This window comes from Mizuhopecten yessoensis, unplaced genomic scaffold (assembly GCF_002113885.1).
Source record: "Mizuhopecten yessoensis strain PY_sf001 unplaced genomic scaffold, ASM211388v2 scaffold10107, whole genome shotgun sequence".
Classification (NCBI taxonomy): Eukaryota; Metazoa; Mollusca; class Bivalvia; order Pectinida; family Pectinidae; genus Mizuhopecten; species Mizuhopecten yessoensis.
The window spans coordinates 65,693-87,998 of record NW_018408382.1 but is presented as its reverse complement, the minus strand read 5'-3'; the positions used below and the strand labels follow the sequence as shown (position 1 = coordinate 87,998).

The following is a 22,306-nucleotide window of genomic DNA, read 5'->3' as shown; positions in this document are numbered from 1 at the left end:
GGGGGGGGGGGGCACCCCCCCCTGCCGAACCGTCTTTATGTGACTGCAAGTTCATTGTTTAATCAAGTAGAACTTCCCTACAGACAACAACATCTTTGAAGGCCTGTCAAGAAAAGATTAATATTAAACCTGTACAGGTGAACCACCATCTTAAAACAGTTAGTGGCCCTCCCTACTGACTGCCTTTCCATCTTCTATATTACATGCTTTGAGATTATTATCAATCTATCGACACATCATATTACACTGATGTCATCAGACATGGTTAGTCATGGTCTTGGCAATAACTTTATTATTGACTTTTCTCATGAAAAATTAACAGTGTGAAATCAGTTAATAAGTGTCAGAATGAAATACATTTTGCAGATGAAGGATTATCTATGGGTAAAAAAAATCTGTTTTCAAATTATGAAGGAGTACTTTGTATCTTTTACCAGTATCATCAACAGTGTGCATGTACAGATTCAACCAGTTCTGCAAATATGTCCAAGTCATTTGAGGCAGGGATAATCTACTAGCAGTATCTGTTGACCTGACGTTTTTCAGAGCCAATGGCCCTCAAAGATACTTACCATACAAAGTTACTACATGTAGTGATGTTTATTGTGGAGATAGAGAAGGATTTAAGTAACTAAAGCCTTAACCAGCTTTGTTCACCCATGTTTTCTGTGGTTAACTTTTGTTGATGTTTTGTGTTGTCAGGTGGAGTGTCGAAAAAGAAAACCAAAGTGGAACTGTTGCGTACTCCCAAGTCACCGAGGAAGAAGAGAGTCTTCCGTACGTTAAAGTTAAATTCTGTCTGTAGATGGGATCCCTGCTTGCGTGTTTGTACTTGACTACCATCAATGAATAGAAATGAATCTCAGTATGGGGTTAGTGTGGGGTCAGTGTGGGGTCATTTCCATGGTGACAAAATAACTATACTCTAGACAAAAGCCTTTGAGATGTTTTAAATTATTGTGTATTCTTAGCTCACCTGGCCCAAAGTGTCAATTGAGATTCTGTTGTGGCACTTCGTCTGTTGTCTTTTGATTGGCTGATCAAATGGTTTAAGTGGCAGAACTTTAATTAAACAGTATTCCTTCAAGAAAAGAGAAGGAATTTGACCCAAATTTGATATGAAGATTAATTTGGTCAAAAGGACTGATGTCATGTAAACAAAGGAGGTGCCCCTCACTTATTGGGCAGAATAGCAGGGCTCAATAGGGGAACTTGAGGCAAATATTTAAAAGACTACTCCTGTAGTATGGTTGGAAAGGTTTTAACCAAATTTGGCCTGAAGCATCATTGGACCAAAGGAATTTAACTTGGGTTTAGGGAATGAAACATCATATACCTGGCAATGATGATTCAGCCTAGATAAAAAAATATTTCTTTCATAAAATCTTTCCACCCTTAAATTTTGGCTTTAAATTTGTTTTTACATGATCTGGTGAACGGTAGAATATTGTTTTACAGTCTTTTGTGTTGAAAATGTTTAAAGATTGATATTGTTTGCTGTTTGCATAAAAATGAAGATATTTTTTGTTTGGCCTAATCTAGCATGTGGTAATTTCAGGAGATGAAATAGACATAGAGGCAGAGAAGGTCAGGACAGGTCAGCGAGTGTCCTGGTCTGCCAAGGAGGACAGCATTGTAAGTAGCAATCAATCGGGGGATAACCCTACAGTATTTTGAGATTTGCCACAATATATTGTGATTAAACTGTAACGTTTTACTGGCGGCGCAGTGTCCCGCTGCCTCTCTGCTGTTGATCGGTGACGTCATTCAAAGTGAGGCATAATTACATTGACCATTTGGTGTCATGCTATTGTTTGTAATGTCATCAATAGTCAATTTCGTGACCTGTTGGGGTCGGTTTTAGGTAGTGACTTTATGTATAACCACCATCAAGGCCTAATTTGCTGACGATATCTATACAGTTATAATTATTTCTATTGATCAATCAAATGGTATGTAAAATTTGAAATATATTAGAATTGTCAGTAACATTGGAGTGAAGGTTTATATTGTTTGATTAATTGTATAAAATATTGGTTGCTGTTATTTGATGAACACATTTTTCAGGTGGTCAGTTCTGTAGTGATTAACTTTTGTACAGTTGTGCAAACTGTCATAACCGTATAAACAAGAGTCTTCCAAATCCATTGGAGATCCCATCCCACCGCATCCTCGATACTCCAGGGGTTACCCTCACTTTACTGATACTCCAGGGGTTACGCTCACTTTACTGATACTCCAGGGGTTACACTCACTTTACGGATACTCCAGGGGTTACACTCACTTTACGGATACTCCAGGGGTTACACTCACTTTACGGATACTCCAGGGGTTACACTCACTTTACGGATACTCCAGGGGTTACCCTCACTTTGCTGATACTCCAGGGGTTACGATGACTTTACTGATACTCCAGTGGTTATGCTCACTTTACTGATACGCCAGGGGTTACGCTCACTTTACCCTCTCCACCCCTGAAATATGTCATAGCAAAATTCAAGCCACAGGGCTAGCTATAAGATTAGTCTCTGGTAAAATAACCTGACCCATTGCTAGGCTGATACCTGTCTTTTGAAGATTACAGAGGAGCGACACCCGTCTTAAAAGTCAGTCAATTTTACCGTTACGTGACTGACAGATTCTTTTGATGTACAGCAAAGGATCAAACAAGTCTCCTGGTCTCTTCCACAAGGTGGTACAAACCGAGCCTTTGATTTTGCTATGACATATTCCAGGTATTGCATGTCCAACAGGAATGACTGGAGATAACCATACCCTGCAAAATAGGCCTGACATTGTAATGACCTACATAGGTGGCTCAATAGTACCACTTCATTCCGTCAAGGCTTTGGCATGTCATTGTTCCTAATGCTCTGTTACAGCTGCTGACCTGTAAAATCGCCTGCTCCATCCTGGCCCTGAACTCCCAGGGAGACAACCGCTCTATTCCTGTGCCCTACTTTGAGCTGAGAAATGTACTCCATAAATACTGCAAAGAGGTGGGTCGGACTTGCACTAATTTGCATTAAAAAGTCCATTTAAGGTGGCTCCACACTTTCGCAATTAACCAGCAAAATTCGTTGAAACTTTCATATAATTGTTATGCAACTATGTCGAGTTGATTTTATGAAAATCTAAACATTCCGATATTTTGGGGAATTTTTTGGAAAAAATACCAAAAAATTGAATTTTCGTCAATTCTAATATTTTCCGGGTTTTTTTGTGTGTGGCATTGTTCGGAACAATAACAACAATAATAAAATGAAAAGAAGCATTTCTAATTAACCCTACAAATATTTTATTTATCGCAAAATATGTAACACATGTTACACAAAGTGTTTTTTATTGAATTTGTACGGATAAAAGTGATTATCTACAAGCTAAAAGCACCCAGGACACAAAGTTCTATACATATAGAGTGGGAAATTGAACAAAATATACACAATGGCTTTATAATTAATTTATTTTACATTTTACAATCACTTTGATCCGGGTGAGAGTTATCTTCCTTGAAAAAAATCGGAACTTTTTGCAGAGGGGTGACATTTACACAATGACAGTTGTCTCTGTTTACATATAACAAAAATGATGGAAATAAATCAAAAATATGATATCAAAATTATCAATTTATTGTTCTTTAATGGAACCAAATTACCCTCAGTCATGTACACTTTGGACATCATTCCACAGTCCGCTAACTCACGGTATATTTATAATTACATGTCAGACCAGAGGCTATCGCATGGTATACCGTTCTCACGTGCACTCACACATGCATTTCATAGGTATCTTGATATTTTACAAAACATTATTTTCACAGAGTAAGCTAGTAGACTACATTTGTAAACACGATTTAATCGACAGAGCGAAACTCCCTCAACAGCGAAAATCGTAACGACCTCGAGCTTATGAACTCGTGTAAACACGCGATATGCACATGTGAGGTTGGTACGTCCGCATTCCATGTGTTTCCTATATGACCTTCTTGAGGTCGTCTGGTCTCATGTCACTGTCTTCCCGTGAGTCTGTTTATGTCTATGAATTGGAAAGCTTTATTCCTGAAGTACGTGTGAGTATACATTTCCCGGTAAAATCTTGATATCGGGTGTTGACATATCATCGGCACGCACGTGTACTATTGTTTACCATGGGCCTGTTTGTTTATAAATGTAACAATTTCGGATGTAAATCCTGGCGGACCTGCAAATGTGTATGCAGGCCTTGCAAGGCTCTCTCAAGACTCGCCTGAAAGCAGCATCAGATTACTAGGTCCGACCTTATTTAATAAACGAACAACAGTGGTCCGATCGGTTTGACCGTTTAAACGAAAACGGCCCAGCAGGTGTTACTATAATTTGCACTATGATATTGAATGCCCGATACGCAATACGGAAATGACGACACGGTGTACATGCACATTTGGATTAAGATAATTGAGTCCTAGCTGTACTTTTTCCGGAAGTATGTCACGAAAATGGACGCTGATGACGATGTGTCGAGCCACCTTAATAATCTTCCTACACATTTTTCATCGGTGACTAGTTGTTAGAGGAATCTTTGTGTTTTGAAGAAACAATAGCAGTTGTTGTTATACAGATTTGTAATCATGTATCTGGCAATACTTTATGCCTGAACATAATAAAAAAATAATTATTTTTTATGTTGATAGTGAAATCCAGAAATGAAATTTTGTGTTTGTTTTTAATTTAGAAATCCATTTATATTGTAAATTGACAAATAACATTAATGTTTTAAATTTAGAAACCCAAATAGGCAAGTTACCTTATTTTCAATATGACATCATGATTTATAAAAAGTTGTTTGTATTCAATGCAGAAATCCAAGGATAAAACCACAGAAGCCTGTAAAAGACGGATCAGCTTCATTTTGAAAAATCCCAGAACAGAACACAACCTGTCTGTGTTTCTGTCCGAGGCACTTCAAGACCAGGTAAGCAATGTCTGTGTGAATGATGAAGGGAAAACTTAGTGGGTCACTTAACACAAAAAATAATGTCATACTGGTCATTTGTGGATCGTCTGAAACAGAATCAGGGAAATACTGTGTTTTGATTCCCTGACACAAAATGAAGGGCATATTTTTGTGGTTCCCCTTAACTAAAATGTTGATCTAGATACAATTTCTTATTGGAAATCAGTCTTGATACATAGCAATGATATAATATATTTCCGGAAGTATGTTGATGGTGCCTCACTTCTCATATTTTAGATGACTTAAATCAATATGTCATACTGAACTTCTGTTATTTACTTAAACATAAAGTTTCCTGAGAGCATGCTTTTTATGAAAGAGTTCATAAACTTTCAGATTATGTATACGTGTATATACAATTATTTCATTGTATCTTTCTGTCATGTCTTGGGTGTATACATGTGAGAGTAAAACTAACCGTTCGTGTCTTTATACTCTGATATGTCATTGTAGAAAATTGACAAGGAATACGCCCGTAAGAAGGTGATGTGGATGTCAGAGGATACCATCAAGGATTTCAGGAACCTGTTCGAGTTACTGATCAAGAAATTCTCGTAATTGTCCTTGTTTATGTGACTAGTTTGAACTGATAGAAACTTTGATTATTGATGTCAGTATTACTAATTACGGAGGAGTTGGTATTATTATGGTACCGGGGTGTTGAGTAAAAGTTAGGAAATTGTGTACAATATTACTTTAAATGAGAATACTTTGACCTAGTTGCTTAAATGTGTGCCTTTTTTTTTAAAGTTAACTATGAAAGTGAAATGCCTGTGTGATGTTACTTTTTCAAAATAGGCCTGAGAAACTTGAGAATAATTTTCTTTGACCTTAGTGAATTTCAACAACTCAGATTGTGGTCTGTTGTTTCAGGACTGTTGATTTGAAGCAGAGTCACCTCCCTTCCCACCTGTCGGAGCTACCAGAGTTCAATGTTAAGATGGTGAAGAAAATCAATCTGCATGCGATCACACACAGGGATGTCCAGTCCACCGCCGACATGTACATTGCCGTCCTCAGAAATATCATACAGGTCAGTGGAGGAGGAGGCTGTGTATAAACTGAAAAAAATATTTTTAAGCTACCATCTGTGTTTCTTCAAGAGGTCCTGCTCTGATAAGTGGATCCCTAAAGGTTATAAAAGCAAGATTTGCCCAGCCACCATTCCTTAAGTAATCAAATAAATCGGCCTATGTATTTTCAAATTTGAACAGAATTCAAAATGAACAAACTACAAAAATAACCAAAGCATATACTAACTTGTGACATGGGTATTTATTGATACACAAATCACTGAAAGCTTTTTTAAAAGTCTTCATGTATGTGACAGAAAGAAGATTATAAATGAAGTGAAAGAGCTTTCAACAGGTGATGTGATTTGTTAATGATGTGATTTAATAATAATAATAATTTGAGGTTCCTATATACTGCTTTATCACAACCTAGTTCATGGTTTGCTCAAAGCGGTTCACAAATTATTATTTGTGGTTATAGGGCCTTTGCTACCAGCCAATACCTTTCTTAACTCCCTGGGGAGCATACAGCTGGAGCTGCCATTTTGGCGCTAACAGCTAGCATTCAACAATTCTAGCACTGCCCAACCACGTACTCATTTACAGCTGAGTATACTGGAACAAGCGGAGTTAAGTTTCTTGCTGAAAGATACAACACAGTGCCGTGCCGTAACTCAAACCCTCAACCCTTTGGTCACGAGCCCAGCGTCCTACCACTAGACTACCGTGCCTTCTAGGTTTTACTTTCTTGAAATAAAAGATACTACAGTCAATTTTAGAATTCTCATTGCTTGCTACTTCTGATCAGGACCCCTGCAAAATCTTATCCCTGAGAAATTATACAACTACAGGTGTATTTGTCTCAGTTTTGATTGATAACAAATACTATGTACTAACACACAGTGTTTTTTTCTATTTGTTTTATTAGACCTATGCTGCACTGGAGGACAAACAGGGTCGTGTGTACGAGTGTTTGAAGTTGTTGAACCAGTACCCACGTGACTGTATCATCACAGCTACGACACAACTCAGGAGCAACAGAGTTATCACACGAATCAAAGCGGTGAGTGGGTAACTTGTATGTTATCCTAGTGAACCATCCTCATTGGTTTGGTCCTAGTGAACCATCCTCATTAGTTTGGTCCTAGTGAACCATCCTAATTGGTTTGGTCCTAGTGAACCATCCTAATTGGTTTGGTCCTAGTTAACCATCCTAATTGGTTTGGTCCTAGTGAACCATCCTACTTGGTTTGGTCCTAGTGAACCATCCTAATTGGTTTGGTCCTAGTGAACCATCCTAATTGGTTTGGTTGGTTGTGCTTTACATCCTATTAACAGCTACGGTCATTTAAGGACGAGCCATGATTTAGTGGTTGAGGAAAACTAGAGTACCCGGAGAAAACCAAACGACCTGTGGAAAGTNTCCTAATTGGTTTGGTCCTAGTGAACCATCCTAATTGGTTTGGTCCTAGTGAACCATCCTAATTGGTTTGGTCCTAGTGAACCGTCCTAATTGGTTTGGTTGGTTGTGCTTTACGTCCTATTAACAGCTAGGGTAATTTCAGGACGAGCCATGTTTTAGTGGTTGAGGAAAACTAGAGTACCCGGAGAAAACCAAACGACCTGCAGCCAGGTACCTGGCGACTGGCCCACTGAGATCTCGAACCACTCACCCTGCATGGCACCAACCATCATAATACACATCAAAGCTGATACATTTGGACCACATGTGTATTTAGTTCTGTCACAGATGTTTAACAGAATCAGAGAAAGGTCCAAACTCTTAATATGTAGAAATATCAATAATATCTGAAAACCAACAAAACGTATTTCTTTGTAGATATAAATTAGACATAAATATATGATTTCAAACTTGATAATTATGAATAAGATGACTCTAATTGTGATTTGCTGTTGAGAACTTAGATGTTGTTTTTGATTTTGCTTCAAGTAAAAAAGTGTCTTTTATATTTTACTCACCAGCATGAACGGAAAAAGCAGCGTATCCCCTCATCCCTGCAGAACTACAAAATCTCCCAGAAGTAAGTTTCACGTTTTCCTCAAAAGTATCTATTATCTCTGGGCAAGTACATTTCAAATCATCCATTGCTTTGGAAAACTTTGTTCTAGCCCGTAAGAAACAGAAAACCAATTATCTTTGATTTAAAATCCATATTTTATTAGTTAAAGCACAAGGAATGATAATCTAATTTAATAGCATGAACTATTATTTTCTGAACAATAAAAGTTAATGAGCTGATGATGAAAACTTTGTGTGACAGGTACTGGTATGGCTACATCTCGCGGTTCCCCTCGTCTTTGTTTGAGGACAGCGTCGAGAGTCTGCACCTGTTTGAAAATACATTTAAGGATCCCTCCCAGCCCTTGACCTTCAACAACATCACACAGGGCGGCTACTGTGCTTGCATCATTTCCTTAATGTCACTTGGCATCGTAAGTTTCTTCCTTATTTTCAAAAGGATGTCCTAATCATTTTCAGTAGTTAGTTGTTAAAAAATAATATTGGATAATAAAATGTTTCTCTTTCTTTTCCCCCCCCAATTGTTGGTTAGGAAATGTTGCTAAAATTTTCTTGCATATTGGACACAGTTGACTTTGAAGTAGGTCAAGGTCATTGCTATGAGGAAAATTTATTGTATTCCTTGAAAGGTTCCTACTGGATAGATATCAGGACCCAGTACTAATGGAACTAAAGAAGAATTTCTTTTGAATTTGCTATTGGTGCTTATGTCAGCTTTTGACAGTGACTACCTTTCAAAGTTGACCTTTGACCTAAACACAAAATATTGACATACGACTTGCGCTGCAGGTCTACATATTAACTCAGATACATTTGTAGGCCATGGTCCTGAGATATGGCCTGTAGGTACTCATACTAATGATCTTGACTTACTTTCTACGTGGTAGGGGGCAAACATATTAAAACTTAAATAACTGAAGATTCATGAGGTAATTACTGAAAATGGAACTGAAAGACATTATGTAGACCAATTACGTGAACAAATTTCCGTGGTCCTTGAGTCATAAACCTGAAATATTTAAGATCTCTATCATGTAAAAATGTATATCCTTGCATCCTTGGGACTAGAGAGATAGAAATTAAAATTGGGAAATATTTGCAATGCTACTTGTAATGAAAAATATTTTGTCATGGTTGATTCAGGTGTGCGATGCAGGCCTTCTGGACCTCTTGCTTATGGATATTATATTTACCACTGTTTCTTAGAATTTATTTAAATATGAAGCTTAATTTGCATATTTTAATCCTAATTATGGTACTACTTTTTCTTGGGCACAATTAACAGGGATGGGGAAAATAAAATGGCCCCCGGCCTATATTTGATTTTGTATGTAATGTTTGTTATGGCTATTGTTAGCTTACATTACCGAAAAAAACATGACATTCATCTCAATAATCAAAAGGTCAAGGCTGGTGACATTTGGCAAGTTGATGCTGGGATGAAGGTCTATAAAGTTTATGTTCTTGTTTGACTTTCAAGGTCACTGGGGTCAAATGTGTTTAAATCTTTTGAATAACCTGCAGTCATAGATACTGATATTTTGCTGGTAGCTTTGTTTTAATCTACTTTTAAGGTTACAAGTGTGAAATTAATAACAGGTGAGTGATACAGGCCCATTGGGCTTCTTGTTTTTTTAAAAAGTATTTAATGGTTTATGATGGACTTTGATATGCTTAATCCCCTTTGGCTGTAGATGTGCATGTCCTACTTAATGATGAATCAGAAAATTATCATGTATCAAGTCCTTCAAAGATCAACTTGCAACTTCATTTGCAGGTGTGATTACCTTAGTACATATGCTTGTTACTGTTAAGTAGAAAACAGGAAAGTACATACCATCAACATTCCTGGTGCCTGCAGTGGTGGTCGCCAGATCTTTTTGGGCTTTTTGAAGTCCTTTCTTACAAATAGAAGCCAAGTCTTTAACCCTTTTCTGAGTACCAGCCCCTTATTCTTATCATTGGAAAAATAACATCCTTTTGTTGGTTTCTTTCCAGATTTCTTTTCACAGTCAAATCCCCAATGACATGATCATACTCGATCCATGTAATGAGCAGTCCTGGCGAGGCTTGAGTGATCCCAGGATTGACCCCAACAAAGGAACTGCAAGCAAACAGTCTGGGGCTCAGGAGTCAACGGCATGTATCGGAGAGTCGGCTGGAGTCACACAAGGTCCAGTCCCCATGGAAACAGGTATCGAAGCTTTTGAACCATTTGTGAAATGGCCAAAGAAATGTGTATGAAATGATTCTGTTCAAGAGTTTTTTTTAAATATTTTCATTTCTGAAAGATAAGAATTGATTTTCAGGCTTTTTAAAGTTGATTTGTCCTTTTATTTGTCTTTAGATGCAACAGATGAAGCAGTGAAAGTACCTGAAGTGTCAGCAGCATCAAATAGTGACACGTCCAACATCACCTCGACCTCAAAACCGGGACATAAGTCATCATCAGACGCTGACAATCAAATGGCCACAGTGGGATTGCATGAACCCTACTGGGTGACTGATGAGCTGGTCAAGGTTGTGGTCAGTCCAACAAGCTGTTTTGAGATGGAGGACCTTCCACAACAGCTCAGCTTTCCAGGATTGGCGGGGAAGACCCAACCGACGCCATCAAGGTCGTTGATCACGATACGAAGGTCGTGTGCAGAGGATGCACAGAATTTGAAGCATTTTAAGTTTCAGGACAATTTTGTGATTTCAAGTTGTAACATCAGAATGAAAATCAAAGCAGAAGATGAAGAATCAAAGGGAGACAATCAAGGGCAGAGAACTGTGGCAGAAATTGTGAAGGACGTCCTGTTTAGTCCTGAGGAAATGAAGCGAATCTTGCATAAAATTACCAGAACCTTACCTTTTGAGGTAATAAATGCTTCTGTTATAAGGAAGAGACAAGGTGTATGCAGGAAAAAAGGAATAGGAAATGTAAACACCAGGGATATATATGTGGAGATAAGTTATCATGTGATTATGATTATAATTATGGTAATGATTTTAATTCAAGACGGAAGTATTATGGTATGGGTTTGTCCGGCGTAAACTTTTGTTTGTCCGGCAATATCCTCCTTCATTTTTCGACCGATCTCTTTGAAACGTGGTATACATTATAATCATGATATGAAGTTTTGTCTCCCTTAACAGAATTTTGATTCAACAATTTTTCCAAAAGTTATTGCCCTTTGTTCATTTCAGTATTTGATTTTTTGTCCGGAGATCTCCTCCTACATTTTTTGACTGACAATCATGACATGTTGTTGTGTTTCCTTGAAAAGAATTTTGATTCAACAATTTGTAAAAAGTTATTGTCCTTTGTTTATTTCAGTATTTGATTTTTGTCCGGCAATCTCCTCCTACATTTTTCAACGTATCTCTTTGAAACTTGGTATACATTATAATCATGATATGAAATTGTGTCTCCCCTAAAAGGATTTTTTATAGCATGTCAGCTATCCACTCTTAGAATGATGCAGATCTTATTTCAAATATAAGAAAGTATATAACACTATATGGCATTCGATGGGCGTATATTGTTCCGCCCTACAGTCCTCTTGTTAGCTCACCTGGTCCGAAGGACCATGGTGAGCTTATGTCATACCGCATCGTCCGTTGTCAATCATCCGTCCTTCGTCCTTCTGTCCGTTGTCAGACCGTCTGTTAACTTTTCCTTTTAAACACTGCTAGTCCTGAATGGCCCAGTAGATTTTGACTACATTTGGTCTGAATCATCCTAAGGTGTGGCCCCTCTGGATGCAGAGTTTCGGTGCCCAATAAGGGAATTTGAGGTTTAATTCTTCAAAATCCTTCTTCTTCTGTACCATTGGAGGGATTTTTAGCTCACCTGGTCTGAAGGACCAAGGTGAGCTTATGCTATACCGTGGTATCCGTCGTCCGTTCGTCGTCCGTCCATCAACAATTTCTTTAAACGACTTCTTCTTCTTAACCACTGATTGGAATTTAACTAAATTTGTCTGGAAGCATCCCTAGGTGGTGGGGATTCAAAATTGTACAAATGGTGGGGCTGACCCCCTAGGGGGCTGAGGGGCGGTGCCAAAAAGGGTTATTTGGCTTTATTGCTTAAAGCGCCGCCTTCTCTGGAACGAAGAGATGGATATCAACCATATTTGACTGGAAGCATCCCTAGGTGGTGGGGATTCAAAATTGTACAAATGGTGAGGCTGACCCCCCCCCCCCCCCCCAGTGGGCTGAGGGCGGGGCCAAAAAGGGGTAATTTGGCTATATTGCTATAAAAGACTTCTTCTGTAGAACCATGCCATGGATATCAATCATATTTGGTCGGAAGCATTCATGGGAGGCAGAGATTCAAAATTGTACAAATACAAGTAGTGGGGCTGACCCCTCGGGCTAAGGGGTGGGGCCAAAAATAGTTTATTGCTTGGAAATGGTTGAGATCCCCACCATATAACCATATATACAACTGCTGAGTATAAAGAGAAGAATGCACATTTGCGTCCAGGATGGNGAGATGGATATCAACCATATTTGACTGGAAGCATCCCTAGGTGGGGCTGACCCCTCCCCCCCCATACATAACAAATTGCTGGGCATGAAAAATCTAATACAGATATGCTACAAGGATTGGCCTGGGGGTGTGGCATATTCCCTTGATCTCATTTGGAGAATATTTTGCCATGATTGCTTAGATATCCAGATGAGCAATACAGGTCCTATGGGCGTCTTGTTTGTAATAAGAATAATTTCTCATTGTTGATTTATTATCCTGTGAGTGATACAGACCCTCTTGGCCTCTCTTTTGTTGTTTTAAACCTCAAAAGGAATGTGGGTGAAAAAAATGTCATTATGAGATTAGGATAACGTAATTGGTACATTTTAGATTATGGTCATTAATTACAGACAACTTGTTAAAAAGAGCATTTTGTTAAATTCTTTGATTTACATGCAATGTGACGCATATGCATCTTGGCAGCTAAGATAATAAAACATGTTTTCTGATTTCCATATTATACATGTAACTCATTTTATTACCAAATGTCTGGTTATATGTCATTGCTAGTATTTATCCATGTTTATGACATTCATTTGAAAAAGAAAATGTATTTTCCTTCAGGAATTCATCGCTGATTGCTGTTCTGCAGAATTGTGATGTTTTGATTGGTAACTGTATGATGTAATAACAACGTCCTTTATTCCTCTTCAGCTTGATATGGAGCTGGTGTGGGAGAGTATAACTCCGCCCCTCTTGGCTCCGTGCCAGCAACTGTATAATGCGATTGACAGCCATGGGGGCCTCGGGATATCGAAATTTGATTTGCAGGTAACTGACGAGATTTCAATGTTTATATGCTGTTTAACAAAAAGCGGCCTATTTGTTTTAATCAGTGTTCCATTATGGGATAGTGTGATCACTTTTTTTTGTTTTTAATTGGTAATTCAGTTTGAATTTTTAAACAGAGAAATACATTTTAAAAATGTCTGGTATAGTTACAGTTTCCATGTTACCACCAATCAATGGTAAGCAATTACTTGAATTTACTGTGTTAGCTTGACTTTTGTGACGATTTAACAGTAGGAGGAATAGTCACCAGACGGACAACATTGATGTCCTTTCTCTGTGATGTCAACAGACTCGGCTGACTTTTTCACCTATTTGTATACATCTACTTAGTTTCTGGCTTAGACAGGGGTATTTTGGGGTTAACTGGGGTCCATTTGCTGTTTTAAAAGGAATATTGATAGTTTATGGAGACATTTTGATTTTTTTGCATAAAATAGATATAGGGCCCCCAATACAAACCCCAGGGGTGTAAAAATCCACTTGCCCCACCCCCTCGGGACAACACGCTTTAATGCTCTGGCAAGTCACTAAGTGCAGTAGACTGGTTTCTGAAGCAAATTATTGCATGTGTTTCTCCCTTTCCCCCTAAAGGAGGTGAATAAATGATTTACTTTACTGGATATAGTTTAGTGGATAAAATTGAAACAGTTATGAAACAAACATATATTCATAACAAAAAAAATGTATTCTTAGTTCGGAAAAAGAAATTACCGGTAGATTACTAGCGGTCTTTCCATCAGTTCAGATGATTTTTCAGACTTTATAGTTGATACGTCACCACTCGGTGACCTGCGACAGGTTCTCACAGGAAAGTCCCTTGACATGCATGATCTGTTGATAATCACATGAAATTAAGTATGTAATCATCTCCAATGCAGACATTTTGTCCGACGTAAAATCCTCTGCCTGTTAATGATTCTGATTCTGATGATGAAAACATTACCCATGTACCTAGTGTTTTCGATGCTAGAGACATCTTACATTCAAGGTTATTCTAGTAATTTGTGCTTTGTGTATGTTCATTATGATTATAAGCATACATAAGCCCTAACATCCAATATCACTGTTCTCTTTCTTACTGTCAAAACACGGAGACACAGTAGTCTAGTGGTAGGACACCGGGCTCGTGACCGAAGGATTGCGGGTTCGAGTCACTGCACGGCAGTGTTGTATCCTTGAGCAAGATTCTTTACTCTACTTGTTCCAGTCTACTCAGTTGTAAATGAGTACGTGGTTGGGCAGTGCTAGAATTGTTAAATACTAGCTGTGGCGTCGAAATGGCAGCACTGGCTGTATGCTCCCAAGGGAGTTGAGAAAGATATTGGCTGGTTGCAAAGGCCCTATAACCATGGATACTAATTTATGAACTGCTTTGAGACGATCTTGAACTAGGTTTTGATAAAGTGGTATGTAAGAATCTCAAATTATTATTATTATTATTATTATTATTAAAACACATACTATTTCATGATGTATTACTTTGAATAACATTTGTATATTGTATATATGTAAAATGTTGTAATGGTAACCATAGCTACACAAAGAATGGGGGGCCCGTCATGTAAATGATGTCGCAAATACAATGATTGAGAAAATGAGAACTCAAGACGTGTTCGAAATTTGTATTTCAATTAGAGGGCATCTTTCCTTGTAGGACTTGTTTGTGACAGAGGATTGGTACTGTCAGTGCCTTGACCTGCTGGACGAGAAGTTCGCGGTGAGTACCGCTGCATGTCCTTTCCTGTTTGTAGAAGTTCTAGCTTGTCTTATCTGCTCAACAGTAATTCTCTATTGACATATTTTTCCTTTCAGATTTTTGTGTCTTACATGATATTGAAATGAAGATGTTTTGTAGGATGATGTATTAAATGATCGTGTGTCCGTTGACAGAAATGCACAATTTTACGTCGCAGAACAAGAATTGGTTGGTCTCTAGGAAACACTGGTTGTAAAGTTTTTGATTATCATTTAGGTTTACTTTTATTTCAGAGAAGTTCTTCTTAATGAAAAATTTAATGAATACCAAATGTTGGATTTTAAAAGCATTTCATTTTCAGAAGGAAATTCATTTCACTCGGTTGACTGGTACGAAAGTTTCTGAAACTATCAAAATGAATTTAATGTTTGAGGGCATTTTGAGGAGGACAAAATATAGCAAACAAACTACTAGACTATAATCCCTATCAGAATTTCCAGAATATTAAATGTATCAAATTTAGTCTGAACATGAAATAGCGATGTTTATGGGGTAATCCTCAAATTAACTTAGTTTTAGTAATGATCATGTATCGCCATTAATGATAATGCTGTCATAGAAATATCTTTGCCTTAAAAAAATCAAAATAAAAAAAACTAATTTACGGAATTTTCAATGTGTTCATAATGAGTGTTGCAGAAATTTGTTCACTGATCTCTGTAGTGTCATTAAAGATATTTTCTGTATAGATTGCTCCAGGGGATGCAATTTGTCGTTCAAAAAATATATTGGGCTCAATTTGGTAATAAATTTACAAAACTCATCATGCAACTAGCAGTGTTGAGATAATTAAGAAAGACAGCTCTTTCAAAAATATCAAATTTATGTTTCCCTGATAATTTCTTTTAAAGTATTTCTACAGCTAGTGTAATTTAGGGCAGACAGATTCACAGCAAATATGAGTTTACAATACCCATATGAACGGCACACATCAAACCTTGTTTGCACTATAATGAGAAAACCAACTTTTTGTAAAGAATTGTGTAGCTGTTCAAAGTGCTGTGAAAATTCTTGTCTATATAATGGAAACTATTATCGAAAGTTAAAAAAAGATTGAGTAAACTAGCTCAGATCATGCATTCGAGAATACAAAACAAGCCAAAAAACATCTTAGTAAGCTTAAGTGTGGCAGGAAATGCATTCTCTTCAGTTTTTTATTCAAGCATTTTTTTAAATAAATGGCTCTGCTTAGTGTAAACCTTTGCTTAAGGAATATTGCATAGAGCCTTGGAGCTGCCGATTTGAATTCAAATTGGATTGTAGAAAGTACCAACGGACCCGACTTGTGCTGTTTCCCGCTATATGTAAGTACCTGTCTGTTCTCAGCCTTCGATTTGTTTTGTCTATTTCGTATTATACCTGATGATTGGTGGTTATTGTTTTCCCCAATTGCTTGCCCTAAAATGTTTCTGTTGTTGCTACTGTATAATGGTATTGTGGAAGGGAAACTGATGGCAGTTTTATCGGCTTTTCATTAGCGTGCTACTTCAGTAACCTTTAAGTTTGCTGTTTTGACATTTGATAATTTGGAAGTTGTACAGGGGAAAATCAAATTGTCATCAGAGTTTAGGAGGTTTGTTTTAAGTTTTGTGAGACGATGTGTGTAATTATATAAGCGCTAGACAATGTTGATGGGATAATGCTTCGTAATTTAATAAAATCAAAGGTCAAAGTTCAAAGGTCAGACAATGTTTATACTAATTAACTTTGGTCATCAGCCTCTGTGTCACAAATATTTCATAGCTATAGATGAGATTCTTCCTTTACTTCAACAGTGCTTTTTCTTTGGGGATATTAATCTTAAAGGACAAAAAATCTCAGTAACCATGCTTTGTGAAACCTTAGACTAGGTATCTAGATGATTGAAGTCTTATACAAGCTGACGTAAAGCAGTTGATAACATATATTGGTTTTCACTGTCGAAGCAATTGTGCTTAACCCTTTCACCCCTATGTAACTTTAGTAGACTCTACCATGCATTGATCTGGGTGAGTCTATTATGGTCTACAGTGGTGAAAGGGTTAACAAAAATATTTTATTCAGGATGTGCATCCGAAGCCACAGTCATAATCGGAAAGCTTCCACCTTCCTTAGATAATGTGTCGTTTTCCCGTTAAGAATCCTGATTTGTTCATTAAAGCCAAAAACAAAAGATTTGGTGTCTACTTTTGTGTGTCAGAATCTTACATTGAATTAATTATGCTTCATGAACATGCATAGGATTTTAATGCCTTTTTTCAAGGTCACATTAAGAGAAGATTACAGAAGCAAAATAAGTGAAGGTCAATGTCATGTATAAACTGATTAAGCATCTGTCAGCCTTACAATGTTCTAGTTGTAATAATTCTTTGGTTGCTTTTCTTATCACGTTTTGCAGTAGTTAAAACTAGCATCAGAATTGTCTCACAAATGCGCTACATTTACCAGCTACTGATGTTGTTTATTGCTCTCAGCGTGACAGCTTCTGATGTGTTTGTACAAAACTTTATTGTCCTTTAGTACATTTACTGCAGTGGTATTTACCCTTTTTATTTCAGTCATGGGCACATTAAAAGTATTTAGTGGAAGAACTTGTCAACAAGATTAAATGAGGTAAGTCCTTCCCCGAGTTCTGCTGTAAATAAGGATGTGTAAGTACATGTGACATAAAATATAAACACACCCAAATAGTTCAGCAAGGTGTCGGGAGTGTACTTTCAAAGTATGCTTCATTATATAATAAGTAATTAAAGCTCTCCTCAGACTGTTCACAAACAATTACTGTAAACAACTACCTTAAAAAACACTAATATCTGTTTGGATTTTAGTCCATCCCAACAACACTTTTTTAATTGTTTATTATTTTGAGAAGATTGAAACCATTACAGTGCACCATTAGCTCACCTGGTTCAAAGGGCCGAGAGAGGTGTTGCAATCTGTTGCCTGTTCTGTCAACAATTGTATGTCCATAAATATTTTCTTTAAATCACTTCTTCTCAAGAATCACAAGGCTGATAACAACCTAATTTGGTAGAATATATCCCGATTTGCAAATGAAAGGGACCTGATCCCTTTTGAGAGCTCATAAAGGCCAAAATAGTGTTAATATTCGGGGCATTTAAAAAACCTTCCATTTACGACCAGCCATTGGATGCTTTTTGATGTTATGTAACACCCTTAATCAAAGTACAACAAAATTTAAAGCTAAAAAATGTATTTCTAATGAATTCAAACTGAGAGTACCTTTCGAAGTACAGAAATTGTTTCAATTGCCTGTCACTAAGTTTTTAAATCCATTGGATTTAAGCTTATTATCCCCTGGCATTCAAGTTTGTACGATTTTGACACAATGATAGTAAATATGCCTCCCAAAAAATTACTGTTTTTGCTGTTGTTGGGATTTATTGGCATGTTTTCCTAAGTTCTGAGTCTGTCAGGCCTTAAATAGCACTCATTGTGTGAAATGGGTAGCAAGGGTTTTCACACAACGGTCGGTCTGTATTTTGTCAAATGTCATTGGCAGGTTTTCCAAAGTACTCAATCTGTTAGGAGTATAGTGGAACTTGTGTAATAGGTAGAAAATATGCCAAGGTTTTCACGCAGAAGTCAGTCTGTATTGTGCCAAGTATTTTGGCAAAGTTTTTGTTACAGTCATGTTGAAAACATTTACCATTACAAACAGATGTTACTTAAAAATTGCAACTTGGTTATCATAAATGAATGATGGTACTTAACAATGTCACCACAGTAATGACTGGTACTTAACTTAACAATAACTGAAGGTACTTCACAATATTACCTCAGCAATGACTGATGGTACTTAACAATATTACTTCAGCAATGACTGATGGTACTTAACAATATCAACTCGATAATGACTGATGGTACTTAACAATATCAACTAGATAATGACTGATGGTACTCAACAATATCAACTCAGTAATGACTGATGGTACTTAACAATATCACCTCAGTAATGACTGATGGTACTTTACAATATCACCTCAGTAATGACTGATGGTACTTAACAATATTACTTCAGCAATGACTGATGGTACTTAACAATATCAACTCAATAATGACTGATGGTACTTAACAATATCAACTAGATAATGACTGATGGTACTCAACAATATCAACTCAGTAATGACTGATGGTACTTAACAATATCACCTCAGTAATGACTGATGGTACTTAACCATATCACCTCAGTAATGACTGATGGTACTTAACCATATCACCTAAGTGATGGCTGATGGTACTAAACAATATTACCTCAGCAATGACTGATGGTACTTAACAATATCAACTAGATAATGACTGATGGTACTTAACAATATCAACTCAGTAATGACTGATGGTACTTAACCATATCACCTAAGTGATGGCTGATGGTACTTAACAATATCACCTCAGTGATGGCTGATGGTACTTAACAATATCACCACAGTGATGGCTGATGGTTCTTAACAATATCACCTCAGTGATGGCTGATGGTACTTAACCATATCACCTCATTAATGGCTGATGTTACTTAACAATATCACCTCAGTGATGGCTGATGGTACTTAACAATATCACCTCAGTGATGGCTGATGGTACTTAACCATATCACCTCATTTATGGCTGATGTAACCTAACAGTTTCATTTATAGAAAGAAATTATCACAGGTTTTGTACCCTTGGTTGATAAAAACATTTATACTGTCAACATTTTCTGTAGCTAACTTCGATTTGGTCTTGAGTATATGTGATAAGATTTTGATTATATTTGGTTTGATCTGCATTATATCTTGGTTTAATAGATAAGCAATATGAAAACAGTTTTGTTTATGAACTTAACAGTATTTGAAAAGAGAAACATCATTTTGAGGACAGTATCAACAAAACATTGAAGTAGCTAGTTAAATCTTCACATATCAAAAAACAAGTTTCTATGGGAAGAGAGGTTGGTTAATTTAATCTGTATGATAACTTGGGTATTACAAATGAGTAAATTGAAAAAAAAGTTCGCAAACCTCAGATTTTGTCTGTATATATTTGATGTTGTCCTGAAAGGGTTAAAGATAAATTTGTTGATCCTTCATGGTCTGTCGCACAAGATGATCCGTATTGTCAGTTACAGGAGCCACTGTCAGGATTTATAAGGGGTCAAATTAATGGTGTCATCGGTTTGTGCTGATGTTGTCAGACACAACTGTAGACTTTGTCGCCAGAGTAAGGTACAGCGCCAGTCAAATGAAGATAAATCTGTATAATGACAATAAATAGGGACACTTAATCTTATTTGAGATGGAAAACTCTTGACTGTTTGACATTTCACGGGCATGGAACAGTTGAGTAAGAATCTAGACACAAGGTTTCGCGAACTGTGAATGAAGGAATTGTCTACAATAAGAGCACTTTCGTCAGTGCCTTGTAATCGTGTTATTACGTCAACACCATCTTTGGTAAAATTTCAAAGATCATTTTTGTTTTGATATTGATTGAAAATCTGACCAAACTCTGTCTACTGGACTGGAAACGGCGGCGAGCTATGACAGGGATAATTAGAAGTACAAGGGTGGTCAGACTGATTGGATTTGGTTTTGGTCCCAAAGATCGTTAGTCTGATGGGCTGGTCATTTATCAGATGTGATAATAAGGAGCTAGGTCCCAGTTGTTAGTGGACTGATTCCTCTGTTCTGATTGGTTGAGAAAGTTGGGATTAAATCTTCAGGTTTTCGTTGCCTGAGGAAATCGTGATAGAAACCACAATTCTGATTGGTTGAGAAAGCTGTAGTAAAATCCTCTCAAAATGAAATGAAAAAATCTTCTTCTTTTTTTGGGACAGCAAATGGATTAACTTTGAATTTATGTAAAAATGTTACCTTTGAGTTTGTGCATTTTTCTTTTTAGCCGCTCTTGGCGAGAGCCGAGCGGCTTATTAATTCTGTCCAGAGAACGAAATGACAGACCCACTTCCGTTCGGGGTGCTGAAAACAAAATGTTTATCTCCGGTGCATTCTACGAGTGTTGTGGTCGTGAAATTTGTGCACTAGGTTTGAGCGTTTTAGCAACTTGGATTGAGGTCTGATGAGTGTTAGGCCTACGCGTGTGAAACACATATGATTCGAGAAAGCACATGTGAAGACTGTCAAGCAGTAAATATAAATACTTATAAACTGTATAAGTGATGAAGTATAACCTCTATTTTGATGTTTCAAACGGGAACGTAATATGACATAACGTGCTTAGGTTGATAACAGTAATGCCTCTGAGACGAGACGATATGTGAACTGTGTATGCTTATCAAACATTTCTTTAACACAGCATGATTCTGGTGCATTTATTTTTGAAAGTGTAACAAGTGTTTGACAAGAATTTGCGCCGTGTCAAAATATTATCCAATCTGGTGTAAGGGAAATAACTCTTACGTTGGTAAAGTCGCATTGAGAAATATAATTCAAATATATTCCAAGAACATTTGTGAGATTTTGTATATTCAATGACACTAAATAAAATCACTACATATATTAATAATTATTATTAATATGATTAAAAAATAAATAAAAATAAAAGGAGAACAATGTCTCTTTTCTCCATGCATGCTTTCACACTACTGTTAATTATCCTTCATTTAACAAGCTCAAAATGCACCTATTCTTTATTATCTATTTACCGATTGCCATTCTGCACGTAAATGCTCATGTCACATCATTGGAGGATGATAATTAATGAAAATTACAACAATTCGTCACACTTAAAGAGGGTGAAAAAAGGAGAGGGAGAAATGTTTTTAAGGCATCTTTTAAGAGGTGATTGATTTTGGAAATCCTAAAGGCAACATCATCACATGTCACACCTGATTTTCAATTAGCAGAGTACAGAACACATATCTAAGGTATTATAGTAGATATTGATGCTCAACGTGTTACTGAAGCAATTAAATTTAAAGTGGTGAGCGGCTTTAATGTAACACTGACATAATTCCAGTTTAAACACAATCTTGTGCAAAAATCTGTGCTGATATAGCGAACAGAAAACCTGTTTTGTCATATTTGGAATAATATTCATTTGTCTAGATCTTTGCAAAGCAGATGAAAATAAACCTACATATTTTAAAAATGTTTTTGAAAAAACAGAATCTGTAAATTGTACACTGCTCCAAATATTTGGTCTTGGTTTTATTTGCTTCTTATCACAATCTGTACAAAATTTTGTGTATTTCC

The 22,306-nt window shown here is 36.9% G+C and overlaps 1 protein-coding gene across 1 annotated transcript in view; it reads left to right on the top strand.

Moving 5' to 3' along the window:
• LOC110459559 (general transcription factor 3C polypeptide 1-like) overlaps positions 1–15,551 on the top strand; it is a 36,765-nt gene extending 21,214 nt beyond the window's left edge. Inside the window, exons 26-38 of the mRNA XM_021511889.1 lie at positions 703–777; positions 1,559–1,635; positions 2,883–2,999; positions 4,837–4,950; positions 5,446–5,546; positions 5,866–6,025; positions 6,934–7,068; positions 7,989–8,047; positions 8,288–8,459; positions 10,045–10,240; positions 10,394–10,908; positions 13,223–13,339; positions 15,015–15,551. Of these exons, the coding sequence (XP_021367564.1) occupies positions 703–777; positions 1,559–1,635; positions 2,883–2,999; positions 4,837–4,950; positions 5,446–5,546; positions 5,866–6,025; positions 6,934–7,068; positions 7,989–8,047; positions 8,288–8,459; positions 10,045–10,240; positions 10,394–10,908; positions 13,223–13,339; positions 15,015–15,155 (1,979 nt within the window). The 3' untranslated portion in view covers positions 15,156–15,551. The remainder of the gene's footprint in view (positions 1–702; positions 778–1,558; positions 1,636–2,882; positions 3,000–4,836; positions 4,951–5,445; positions 5,547–5,865; positions 6,026–6,933; positions 7,069–7,988; positions 8,048–8,287; positions 8,460–10,044; positions 10,241–10,393; positions 10,909–13,222; positions 13,340–15,014) is intronic.
• Positions 15,552–22,306: the final 6,755 nt, after the last annotated feature.